This window comes from Gymnoscopelus braueri (genome assembly GCF_963280865.1).
Source record: "Gymnoscopelus braueri genome assembly, chromosome: 2".
Lineage (NCBI taxonomy): Eukaryota > Metazoa > Chordata > Actinopteri > Myctophiformes > Myctophidae > Gymnoscopelus > Gymnoscopelus braueri.
In genome coordinates, this window is record NC_137604.1 from 45,396,077 (window position 1) to 45,409,491 (window position 13,415).

At 43.1% G+C, this 13,415-nt stretch overlaps 1 protein-coding gene across 1 annotated transcript; it reads left to right on the forward strand.

Moving 5' to 3' along the window:
- The first annotated feature begins 5,496 nt into the window (after positions 1-5,496).
- Positions 5,497-12,800, forward strand: tlr3 (toll-like receptor 3). The gene is made up of 5 exons (XM_080455839.1): positions 5,497-6,008; positions 7,308-7,791; positions 8,898-9,092; positions 9,607-11,474; positions 11,709-12,800. Exons 2-5 carry the CDS (start codon positions 7,348-7,350, stop codon positions 11,944-11,946), a joined length of 2,745 nt encoding a protein of 914 aa, XP_080311965.1. The 5' UTR covers positions 5,497-6,008; positions 7,308-7,347; the 3' UTR covers positions 11,947-12,800.
- The last annotated feature ends 615 nt before the right edge of the window (positions 12,801-13,415 follow it).

A 13,415-nucleotide genomic window follows, 5' to 3' on the forward strand; every position in this document is an offset into this window, starting at 1 on the left:
ATTCCCAAGGGCTCTATATGTTTTCGCTCTATGATACTAAATATTTTTGCCGAATGTTAGCCCCAGAATAGGGATGCTAGGGTTATCTCAGAGAGTGTACACATGGAACCTAATTGACCCATCAGCGTAGTAACACGCACATCTCCATTGTCCATTAAGGACTGAGCTCCTGCTTCATTGCACTGGTTGCTTCAGTCACACAAACCCCACACGGTGTTGAGTGGAGTCCCATAGGGCTCAATACTAGTGACTTTTCTGTTTTCACTCTACATAAAATATCTTCGCTCTACAGAAAATAGCCAATCGTTGCAACGCGCTGTGAGCTTGTCGATCTGCTATTTTCTGTAAAGGTTTTGCCAGAATACAGTTGCTGGGGTTCAAGGGCTTAAAAGCATTGATTGTGGGACAAGCACTGTGCTACTGATGGCTATTATTACACATACAGGATTGGAGTTGCATGTGTGTAAAACATGGGCATAGTATACTCCATTCCAAATTCAGAACAGTCTTTGCGTGCGTCTGTGGCAGAGGGAGATGAAGGTTGCCATATGAGCCATGATTAACCAGCAATACTCTAAAGGTTACCAAACATGCTGATCAGTGTCACACACACACACACACACACACACATGTGAGGTTAAGCCGTATGAGTCATTAAATAGTCATCGTACAGTTTGACCGTCACTAGAGCATAACAGAGCAGAGGCAGTGATCGCAAACTTACCTCTGCTTCCCTCCGATGTGTTCAAACACCACTCACATATCCAGTCAACCCGTGAGTGGAGGAGTGGAGATTTACCCTTTACACACACACACACACACACGCGCGCGCGCGCACGCACGCACGCTCGCTCAATGACATTTACACACTCACACTCTCTTTGATGGAGCCACCACCCCCCTCGCACACGCGCGCGCGCACGCACACACACACACACACACACACACACACACACACACACACACACACACACACACACACACACACACACACACACACACACACACACACACACACACACACACACACACACACACACACACACACACACACACACACACACACACACACACACACACGCACACACACACACAGGTGTTTGTTAATGCCTGTCGCTTTAGGTCCTCTTTATGGGTGGAGTCATGACTTCTAATTTGTTATTCACTGGCTCCAGTGATCCTGCCTGCTGTCATGTCTCTGCTATCCGTAAACTGCCTCTAAACCACTTCAACAGGATGGTCCTAAGATAGGTGGGGTTGGTGAAAGGGCCTTTCTGTGTGGAGTTTGCATGTTCTCCCCGTGTCTCCTAGGGTAGTTAATACCCTCACAAAAACATGCAGTAATCCTGGTCACTATACTGCCTCCCCCTGGTCAGCCAGGGCGCCTGATGGAGGGGAAAGGAACTGGTTGGAATAACGTGTTCCTTCCACGCGCTACATCTAACCAGGGAACCTCCCCCCTGTCGGGTGATAAGAAGCGGCCTGCTTGCTCCTCATGCATTGAAGGAGGCATGAGCTTCAGCTTGGGCTCTCCCTAGGCTGGCAGAGGGAGAGTAGCGCACAGGATTACATAGGCAATTGGCACTGGGTGAAAAAATATGGGTTACAAAATCGTGGGATAAAAATTAAGTAAAAAAAAAAAAGGATGGTCCTAAGAGTTACCACAGGGGGTCTGCCTACTATAGTAATATATAACATTTATTTTGTATTATTGTTCGGGCCACTGCACAGTCCTCACACCTACGTCACACCAACTATCCGACCGATATGCCCATATATGGAGATGATTCTTGCATGTGAAGGCAACTCTATAATATAGACCATATTCACATGGCGGCCATGTTGGCACTTTGCATTGAAAGAACGGGGTGGCAATGGGGTGGCATTTCATTAACTTAACTCTTTCACTGCCAAGAGTATTTTCATAAAGTACTCCCCCAGTGCCAGCAATTGTTTTTTTTTTTTTTTTGTGCTATTTTGTAATTTAATTTTCAAATAGCTTGTCTTCTGCAATTTTAAACACCTACGACAGTTCTACCAGTAGAGAGCAGCAAATCGACACATTGATTACCTCGCTGACTCGCTCGCACCCCTCCCAAACAGGCCTACGTCACATCCGGTCAAAAACGGATGTGACGTTTTCGACAATCTGTGATCGGGGTAAAATACGATGTGATACACGACTACGATGACTGATCGTCACCCAGACCAAAGAGAGTAGACGTGGACCTCTCCGTTCGTTTTTTATACCGTGTGAAAAACCGTGACTTTCCCTATTCTGGCCGAAAATGTCCGCGGGAAAAAAAATTGAACCGGAAACGGAATCTGCGTCATGAAACCGGAACCCAATGAGTCTGAAGGAGTCAGGAAGCGAACGTGATCATGAAAAATAAACAGAATAGCGCGACCACAGTCAAAAGTAAAAACTCGGGATTTCTCGTGCTGGCAGGGAGGGTACTCGGGAAATACTCTGGATATCTCGGGGCGTGGCACTGAGAGAGTTAATAGCAAAATGGCCACCGTGTGAATATGGTCTATTGTTTACACGGGGATGAAAAACACTAAAATGGTGCTCAAAATCCATCAGGATGATCAGGTCAGGCTGATATGAAGCCTCGGACGGCAGGTCTGACTGTTTACATTCTGCACTACACCTCTAATGAATGCAATAACAGCTGTGACTGTCAATGAACTGGGAATTGATGCGTCCCACTGCAATCTTGGTCAACCACAATTCACTTTTCATACAAAGTCTGTTGGCCGTCTGTATTCTGACTGCCTATAGCTCATTCTAGTTGGGCTCGAGCCACATTCTAATAAAACTGTGATTAAATTAAAGACCAATAGTAGGCTACCTAATTGATGTTGTCACCCTGTGCTGTAAATTAATGAAGGTGTTGCTCACAGCAATATGAGTGTTGAGCGGTGGTTGGTCTAATAAACTTTAAATATATTGTCCCATGGAGGCTGATAATTTATGCTGTCAGATTATTATTGAGCGGAGTTTGAGTATGTGGTCCTATGCATATGTATTGCTATGTTCACCGTATGCTGCTCATACATTAATGTACACTCTTGCTGTGTACATGGCTGACATGTAATATACCCATAAAATATACCCATTGATCAATCGTGTAAATGGGGGGGGCGGGGCGGTCACTCGTTCTAAATACCAATTAAAATCATAAATTATTTTCCCAAAGATGTATTTTGAGCTGAGGAAATGTGAAAACAATTTACTTAGAATTACTGTTTTTCAGAATTAAAAACATCTTCTATCAGCTATATGTGTGACACCAGAGAGAGCGCCCTCATCAGCCTTTCTACTCACCATTTCCCTCCTGTAGCAACAGTCATGTGGTTTAGAAGAGACGACCCTCTCCACTTCTGAGTCACTGAGCCTTGATGATGTCACGAGATGAGATCTGACAGAACACCAACAGATCAAAGTCATCACTACTATCAATCAGTGGTGTAAAGTAATTAAGTACATTTACTCAAGTACTGTACTTAAGTACAATTTTGAGGAGTATTTCCAATTGACTATACTAATCTCAGAGGCAAATATTGTACCATATCATGACCATAAACATTTTTGTCTGTGATTTTATTTTTATTTTACATTTAATTATATGATATACTATATTTAATAAATACCCTTTGTTTTGCCGTTTTCAAAAAAGTTTTTTCACAGAATCAAACGTTTTATGGTCATGATTCACCAGGACCCTGGATGGCTTGATTCTAGGCTTTAACTAATTGATATAAATATTTTTGGAAATGTCAATGGGAAAAATGCATTGACTATTTTGAAGTGGAACCAGAAAATGGCCGCCACTGCTATGCCCTATAGTGACATAAACAAGGGAACCAGGGGACCTGGTACTGCCAGACCCCTAGTGGTTGAAATCTGAATGGCCGGAAATCTGAATGGCCGACGGAGCACTACGTCACGCTAAGCTTGGCCAATCAAAAAGAGGGACATGTAAGCGCCATATATGGACAAAATCGTTGAACCGGGAGGAAAAACGTTGACCGGGAGGAAAAGAGGGACCGACAAAGCCTCATGTAGGCCGACCCCCTGGGTCTGGCAAAAAACAGACTGACATCTAATGTTGACTAGAGTCAATAAAACACCCTTTATACTAGTCATAAGGAGGCAGACAACAACATAATCCTACCTCTGCTAAAACAAATCCACATACCCACCTCTAATAACACAGCAAGCAGCCACTAGCAATTCCCAGGGTTGCTGCCAGATGGGTATTCCTTATTAAGGACAAGGTCCCGACCTCTGCTGTCTCTCAAAGCTGCCATGATGGCTGCTTAGGGTCACATGCATATGGAAGAGCATATGTCTGAAATATGCATTTCAGAATATAGTTAGATTAAAAACTAAATCATGCAATATCCTATAATACCATAATACTCGGTTGAATGAGTTAAGCAGTGAAGGTTAGTTACATCATCAGATTTAAGCTAGAGATGTGAAGAAACCAATAAAATAATAGAAAGCAATGTTAAGTCTGCCTTTCCAGCACTACCAACAAAAACATGAATTACTGTGCTCATCTAAAAAAAAATAACACTCATTCCTGGACAGTTTTATCATTATTACCCCCTGGAGAAGAGTCCCACCATTTGCAGGTGTCATATCTCTAATGTCCCTCTAGTGCCCTCCAGAGGGTGGTGATAAACACTGGCAGAATGGCTTCAGCTCCTGTCTCTGTATAGAGAAACAGAGAAAGTGTCAATAATATGGTTCCAGCGAAAGCTGTGTTATTACTGTGGGCCAGTCTCCTTCTACTATGATGTTTTCTCACATTCCTACGTGTTAATTTAACACAGTTGTCACTCTTAGTCAAATCAACACCCAGGATGTTTAAGTGTAGAGCAAAGACAGGAATTCACAGGCCTGCAGTACCTTAGGAAAGACTGGTGAAGCGAGGTTAACAGTACCTAACTCATGATCCTTAACAGTTTGGGGCAAAAGGGAATGAGGCAAGGACAACCAAGAACACCATATGGCCTGCCATCAACCCACAAGTTTTCAGTAAATGTCTAGCAGCTAGCCAATCAGTCAAAGTCAGGTGATTGGATTGGATAGGAAGCCAGTAGCCTACCTGTTTTTCTTCTCACAGAACTTAGTCTACCTTGAACTTGAACAAAAATACAATGTTACAGTCATTACTTTCATGCATGCTTGCAGTTGGCTACATGCTGAGAACCATTTAATGTCCACTCAAACCAGAACAGAGTAAAATGACAAGGACCAAACCGAATCCACACACCCGTATTTATAGTGAAACACCACTTAATTTACTGTCCCACAGTGATACAGTATAATACTAGGATTTACAGCACAAACATCAAGCTATCTATATACGTGGCTGAGCTGACCTCTAGTGGTTATATTGAGGCATCGCGATAACACAGTTACTGTTGCTGCACGCACACACACATACAGTACACACACTGTTTCGAAGGACTGATTTGTTATTGTTTGCCGACGAGGAAGTGAAATTTGTGAAAGGCGAATCTCAATTCCGTCTTTCATGTGGAAAGAAATGCCACCTCAGTGTCTGAGCCTTCCTCAAAGTCGCGATCCCAGCCTTACAGGAGAGTTTGGTTTCGTTTCTGAGGAAATGAAACTTCCACGGCGACTTGGGTGTGCGTGTGTGCGTGCAGCGCCTCTGTGTCTGTGTGTTGACGTGACGTAGGTAGCAGCGGTGTGACTCCCTGATCGAGTCCCTGTCCTTTTATGTACTGTACATGTTATCATCATTGACATTTATTTTGAACCGGGGGTCGACCGAAAGAGCCAGGCTCTCTTATGCGCATATAATGCACCTTAGCCCCGCTGGCCTCTACACTCCACCTGGTCCACCACCACCACACTGACTGGCCCTCCAAGGGAAGAAACAGAGCTGTCAGTATCCTGGGAGTCAACAGTCAACACCCCGCCTGGAGCTCCTGTTCATGAGCTCAGCTCTGCTGCTAGTACTAAGGTACGCACGGCTGCTTCTACCTTCTAGTGATATGATTTAACGCTGATATAGCCCTGAAACATGACTGTCATACAGACGAGCGTCATGTGAACCATGGCTAATGCTGATATAAAATGCAGCCACAAATATATATATAGGTTCTATTATGTTTACAAGCTCAGTAATGGACCGAACTGGTGGTAAGAACAGAAGTAATTTTAGGCTACTAGTGCAGAGCTAGCCCTGAAACATGACTGACTGTCATCCGTCTTGTGATCCATGGCTATAGTGCAGAGCATAAAATAATACACACTATTTTGTTAACACATGTAAAACTGGTGCACCTGAATGTCAGGTTTATGTAGGTAGTCACTTACATAGTAACTAACCTCGCATCACCAGTCTTTCCACCTCGGAGGAAACATAGTAACAGGTGAGGAGAGAGAGAGAGAGTTTTTGTGCAAGTTTTTGTGCAAGCTCCATCGTTTTAGTTGTTTTCAGGAAGAGATAAGAAAAGAAGAGTGGGGGAATAGGCCGGGAGAGCAAGGAGAACAATATGTTGAGATGTCATGTGACAGAGAGACAAGTGATGAGAGAGAGACAAGTGATGAGAGAGAGACAGACAGACATACATGAGAGAGAGACACACATAACATTATACAGATATGGCATACACATACAGCAGAGAGGAGTGTTTTTGATGAAATATTGTCTTTATTTTCTGTGTAAAGAGAGGTGTGTGTGTGTGTGTGTGTGTGTGTGTGTGTGTGTGTGTGTGTGTGTGTGTGTGTGTGTGTGTGTGTGTGTGTGTGTGTGTGTGTGTGTGTGAGAGTCAGTGTGATAGCCATGTTACACTGATGGCCACTTTGTTGTAAGACGTGATAAACTAATAAACTGTAGATGTATTTGACTTTGTCTTAGGCTGTTAGTTGTATAGTGATACCAGTGTGCATGATCAGGAAGGATTTATGGTGGAGTAAAACTTCCCATTAAAACATACAGTATGTGGATGTATAAATGTATAATCCTACCCTGTGCTTCACAATAAAAACTTACATTATGATGGAAAAGATGGCACAAGTCAAGCGTCTTTAGCTTCACTTGTGCATGTGTGTGTGTGTGTGTGTGTGTGTGTGTGTGTGTGTGCGTGTGCGCGCGCGTGTGTGTGTGTGTGTGTGTGTGTGTGTGTGTGTGTGCGCCCGCGCGTGTTTTTTTGTTACTGTATGTGTGTGTTTATGGTGGATACGTGACATAGTCTTCCTAGTACTGATCATTACACCAGATTTACATTATTTTACTCAATATGTTTTATTCTTGCAGTGTGGGATACAGTTTGGCATAAAGGACCCTCTACCACACAATGCAACCCCTTCGAGTCGCCGGCGGCGTCCTTCTCTTTGCGTGGCTCACCTTGGGCCTTAGTAGTCCCCCCAGGAAAAAGACCTGCCATGTAGAACATGACAGCGCCGACTGCAGCCACCTCAGCCTCACGGAGGTCCCCTCAGACCTCCCTAAGAACATAACCAGCCTGGACATGTCCCACAACAGATTGGTGAGGCAGCCACCCGTCGCCTCCCTAGCGCTGTACCGGGGCCTCCTCCATCTGGACGTAAGTCACAACAGCATCTCCATGCTGACAGAGGACTTGTGTCAGACACTGCCTCTGCTGCAGACGCTGAACCTGGTACACAACCAGGTGCACCTGCTGAAGACCAGCGATATGAGCCAGTGTGTCAACCTCACACGGCTTTACATTGGCTACAACAAGCTGAAGTTGAAAGGGGAGCCCTTCTCTGCCCTACAGGTACTGTACAGACAGGGAGGTCCAGGCAGGGGCGGAGACTATATAAAAATGTGTAACTTGTTAAGACCGGGAACTTATCTGTGTCATTTTTTTTGAGCAGATATTCAAGCTCATAGCACGGCACCGAGTGCCGCGCTATGAGCTTGTACATCTGCTATTTTTTTTTAAATCATGAAAATGTGTGCAAATCTTTGAATATATATTTTTTAGAGCGAATATTTGCAACTAAAATCTTTGCTTCTGGGGATTCTACAAATGTCTTCTAAATCCTAACAGGATTTTGAAAATACTTATGTTACTATAATCAGTGGTTCTCAAACTTTTTCATGTCAAGGGCCCCCAAAATTATATGCATTTGGCCGCGGACCCCCATCTCAATATATGTTGTTCCAGGGTCCCCCCAGAAGCAAAGATTTGAGTAAAAAAAGAATTGTTTTAAAATCATTAAAAAAAGTATCACATCTACAAGCTCTATTTTTGAATAGCCAAACTATACAATAATGGTTAAAGGCGTTACACAGATGCGTTCCCGGTCTTAATGGCTTAAAGGTCGATGATTGGTGTGCATTACTCACCAAAAAAACATAACTAGCATCACTATGATGCATATCACGCGTCTGAAGCGTATGTGTATGTCACGTACCAAGTCACAAAGTATTATTATTATTAAAGGCAGGCAGACTACTTATTCCAGGTATCAGATGATCTCCTTTAGGTTTTTATTTTCCTACTCATATAGTTTTAATTATTTAATTTGGTGCCCACTACTGTGGGGTGTTTTTCTCACTGTATATTTTCACATACGTGAAATTTGTCCTCTGCATTTACCCATCCTAACTGTTAGGGTTTTTCCACACTACTTAATCATATATAAAAGCAAATAATATAATCAGGTGGGTGTTCAAGGAAGGTATGTTATTGTTTTAATGCTGAAATGATAATAGAATGTCTGAGTAAAATAATAACGATAGTGATATGAGTAAAGCCATTGAGCAAACCTTAGCTCTAGCTCAGTATACTGTAATGTTGCATGTACTCTGTTTAATATTAGTTAATGGTCCCATTTAACTCATATTCTGTCTTGGTTGTTCTCGCATGATTCACAGAGCTTGACCGTTCTGGATGTATCCTATAATAACCTGGCCTCTGCTAGGCTGGGCTCTCAGCCACAACTCCCCAGCCTTGAGACCATCAACCTGTCAGGCAACGTTATCTCTACCCTGAACCCAGATGATTTCTCCTTCCTCAGCCAGTCACCGTCCCTACGAGTCCTCAATATGTCCTCTCTGCCCCTGAAAACGGTATGAAAGTAACTGAGGCATGGGAAATGAACCTTACTTACTTACTTATAACCAGAATGAAAGTGCTACTTCCTTTCAGTTATTGTTCTGTTTCCTATTTTTTCCTTGCTATTGGTCTGTCTTGGCCCCAACAGAGGGGGGTCTATAATATCTAAAATTAGGCTGCTGATTATTTAAAATAAAAATTGTTTCTGTAAACACCCTTAATTACACAACTCAACAACTTTCGTCCATGTCTGAAATCCACAAGTGGTGAAGTCAGACTTCATACAAACGTGAGAGCGGATCACTCTTGAAGGATACAAAGAAAGGGAAAAAAATGAGAAGAAAGAAATGTATACATAAACAATGTTAATATCGTTTGTATATTATCCATCATGTTGGAGTACTATTGCAGAGTCATAATCTAAATGGTGTGCTAACATACTGTAGAAACACATCCTAAATTGGAAGAGTTGCATATCCTGTGTGGTGGTAAATGTTAATTGGGTTTTCCATCTTGTATTTTTTGCAGTTCACATCTGGCTGCTTTAAGCCCATTGCCAGCATCCAATTTGTAATCATGGACAGATGTAATTTGGGCACTTTGAAAGTTTCCAAACTCTGCTCACAGCTGTCTGGGTCTGCCATTAGTTACCTTTCTCTCCGGGAGGTGAAACTAGTTACACTCACAAATACAACCTTCCGGGGGCTGGAGAACAACAACCTGACTATGCTGGATCTATCCAGGAATGGCATGGGGAAAATAGAGCAAGCTTCCTTTCATTGGCTATCTAGTTTGGAGGTTCTGGTCCTGGAGGACAACAAACTAAAACACCTGTACAAGGACACGTTTCAGGGATTGGGAAATCTGAAAAAGCTAAATTTGAGAAAAGCTCTGGTGAAAAGCAGCAGCTCTGCCACCCCGATTATCGACCCCTTCTCCTTTCAGCCATTAGGTGCACTGGAGAGCCTGACCTTACAGCACACTAGCATCCGAGACATCAGTGAATACACGTTCACAGGTTTGACAAGCCTAAGCGAGCTGGAAATGGGCTGGTCTAGCTGCGCATCGCTCAAAAGCCTCACCAATCAGACGTTTGTTTCGCTGGCAGGATCACCTCTCAGGAAGTTGAACCTGACAGCCACCGCCATCGCCCGGATCGGCCCTGGGGCATTTTCCAGCCTCAGGAACCTCACTTCTCTTCTGCTGGGCTACAACTTCATCAGGCAGAAACTCACAGGAAAAGAGTTCCATGGCCTCGGACAGGTTCAGGTAATCAACCTCTCGAATAACCGCCAGACGATAACGCTGACCTCCGCGTCTTTCGTTAACGTGCCCAGCCTGAGGTACCTAACACTGAGCAGAGCCTTGAACAGCACCGGGGACCTGGATGTCAGTCTGTTCAGGCGGCTGTCCAATCTGACCGTTCTGGACCTCAGCAACAACAACATTGCAAATATCAAATATGGGCTGTTCGAGGGGCTGGAAAACTTAAAGGTGCTCAGACTCCAACACAACAATTTAGAACGGGTGTGGAAGAGCGCTAACCCAGGCGGGCCAGTGTTGTTCCTCAATGGGCTCCGTAGTTTAACCACCTTGGACATGGACTACACTGGGCTGGATGAAATCCCCCTGGAGGCCCTGAGAGGATTGAGTAACCTCAGAGAGCTCAGCCTCAGCTACAACGTCCTCAACCACCTCAAGGACTCTGTCTTTGATGGCCTGGCCTCGCTGCGGGTCCTGCGCATGCAGAAGAACCTGATCACGGCCGTGAGGCCGGAAGTGTTCAAGTTGCCATTGCGCAACCTCAGCCTGCTTTTAATGCAGAGAAACCCATTTGACTGCACCTGTGAGAGCATGCTGTGGTTCGTATCCTGGCTGAATACCACCAACACCACCGTGGACGACCACCTCAACGAACATTACATGTGCAATACCCCACTTGCCTATTCAAACCACACCGTCCGGAGTTTTGACCCTCTGTCCTGCCAAGACATGACTCCCTTTCAGGCCCTCTATATATTTAGCAGCACCGTTGTCATAGCGACGATGGTAGTGGCCCTCCTGGTCCGTTTCCACGGATGGAGGATTAAATTCTACTGGAGCGTCTTAGTCAATCGGACGTTGGGTTCCAGTGACGCTACAGTCGAAGAAGGCAGGGAGTTTGAGTATGATGCTTATGTCATCTACGCATTGAAGGACTATACCTGGGTGGATAGGAGTTTGCTTCCCTTGAGTTTGCTTCCCTTGGAGGACGAGAAGTACAAGTTTTGTTGGGAAGATCGAGATTCGGTGCCCGGCACATCACAGCTACAATCCATCGTGGAGAATATGAGGAAGTCCAGGAAGATTGTATTCATTGTCACCGAAAGTCTCCTCGTAGACCCCTGGTGTAGTCGGTAAGTAAAAAAAAAAGAAGCTTTTTATATTCTATTATATGGTACAATATTTGTTCTCACTGCAGAAGTGAAAGCGTTTGCTTGAAAAGGACTTCCTCATCGCATTTGTTTCACTTCACACTGCATGGTGAATTGTTTATGCTTATTCTAAAATAGCTTCTTGAATCAACCTCTCTCTCTCTCTCTCTCTCTCTCTCTCTCTCTCTCTCTCTCTCTTCCCCCCCCCCCTTCCAGGTTTAAAGCCCACCATGCTCTCCACCAGGTGATTGAGGCCAGCAGGGACTCAGTGGTTCTGGTATTCCTGCAGGATGTTCACGACTACAAGTTGTCCCAATCCCTGCTCATTCGCAGGGGCATGTTACGACCCCGCTGCGTCCTCCACTGGCCTGTCCACAAGGAGAGGATTCCTGCCTTCCAGCAGCAGCTCCGCACAGCACTGGGACTCACCAACAGACTGCATCGGCATGGATGATACTCTGTTAATGCATTACACTGTTTTTATTTGTATTAAAGAATATCATACAGAGGGAAAATGTATGTGCTTCAATTATGGGAATAGATTTCTTTCTTTTTTTTTATGTGAGATTGTATTTTGTATAAGCCCCTTGGGATATATGAACAAAAAAGGGTTTCCAAAGAAGTACTGCTTGTCAAAACGGTGTGAAATGCAGACTTGCAAAGAAAAGTATTCCAAGGCACTCCGTCTTAAGTGAAAAAATATATAATTTATTTAGAGCAAGGCAACAAAATTTGACCAACGCGTATCGACCCAGAAGGTCTTCATCAGGGTCTGTCTCTGTTTCCCCTTGGGATATATTTAGGCTTTAGGCATTTTTTTTTGTACTACTCCAGATACATTTGTATTACTAAGAAGTAGTAACAGTTTTAACATGTTTTCAAGTTTGGTGTTGATATACATTTATATCAAAAATATAAATCAAAGTTTATTGTTCGTACCAAATTCAAAGCTCCAAATCCATGACACTGAAGTTTAAACCAGGTTTATATAAACCATAATCACACTCTATTTAGATAGATTTTTCTGTTCAAGTTGTATTTTTAAGCTGTAAAGCAGTGAAATGTAGTTGTGCATACTGATATAAATAAATTCTATGGTTTGTGTTCAGGTGTGGTATCTATGCATTGTGTTGAGATGAGATGGGGATTTTGCAAAGCCTTATTTAGGATGATATAATATTTCAGATGAGATTTTTTTCATTCCATAGTCTTGTAATATGTTGTGCAATTCTGACATCTAGTGGAAAGTGTAGTAAGATGCAGTGTTGCTTTTTGCAACTATTAACTCAGTCTAGTGATACAGCTGAATTTGTTTAGTTTTTTCCTTCTCTAACAAGAACAATTTAGCCCAGTTTATTATTTCTAGTTGTGGAACCATACAGCACAATCTAAATAACAGCCAAGCAAATATGGCTTCAGTGCAGACATTGAAACATTTAACATTGTACCAGATTAACTAAATGTGGTTTTTGATGACAAACTTCAATTTAAACTTTAAACACATTCTATACAATCAGATCCTTTATAAAATATGATTCAACATTTTCACTTATGACTGTTATATTAATTTTAGAGATTTGTAAGTTCACAACCATTCTAAATACTGTATTGATATCATAATTCAGCTAGGCTACTAATATAAAGAACTAGGATAAGTCCTTACCCAATACATGATTACCATGGAAACACTGAACAAAATAGATTTTCCGGGTACCTTTGCCTTGTTTTGCCTCAGAAAAGAAGGTACATTCATTTTCAAGTTGATATCTATGCATGATCAAAAACCTTAAGTAAAATAGTGTTTTCAAGTGAAAGTGGCAGCTTGTCACCTGTGTGTGGGTGGCTTGATCTCTATTTTTGTGCGTTTATCTCTCCCATGTTCCACCAGACAATTCCCTTCCCCTTGAACATTTAGGAGGAGGA

Bases quoted from the DNA above. Each gene is read 5' to 3' on its own strand.
- tlr3 (XM_080455839.1), top strand. From the start codon at position 7,348: ATGCAACCCCTTCGAGTCGCCGGCGGCGTCCTTCTCTTTGCGTGGCTC. The intron at 7,792-8,897 runs GTACTGTACAGA...CATGATTCACAG, and splicing joins AGCCCTTCTCTGCCCTACAG to AGCTTGACCGTTCTGGATGT. The intron at 11,475-11,708 runs GTAAGTAAAAAA...CCCCCCTTCCAG, and splicing joins GTAGACCCCTGGTGTAGTCG to GTTTAAAGCCCACCATGCTC.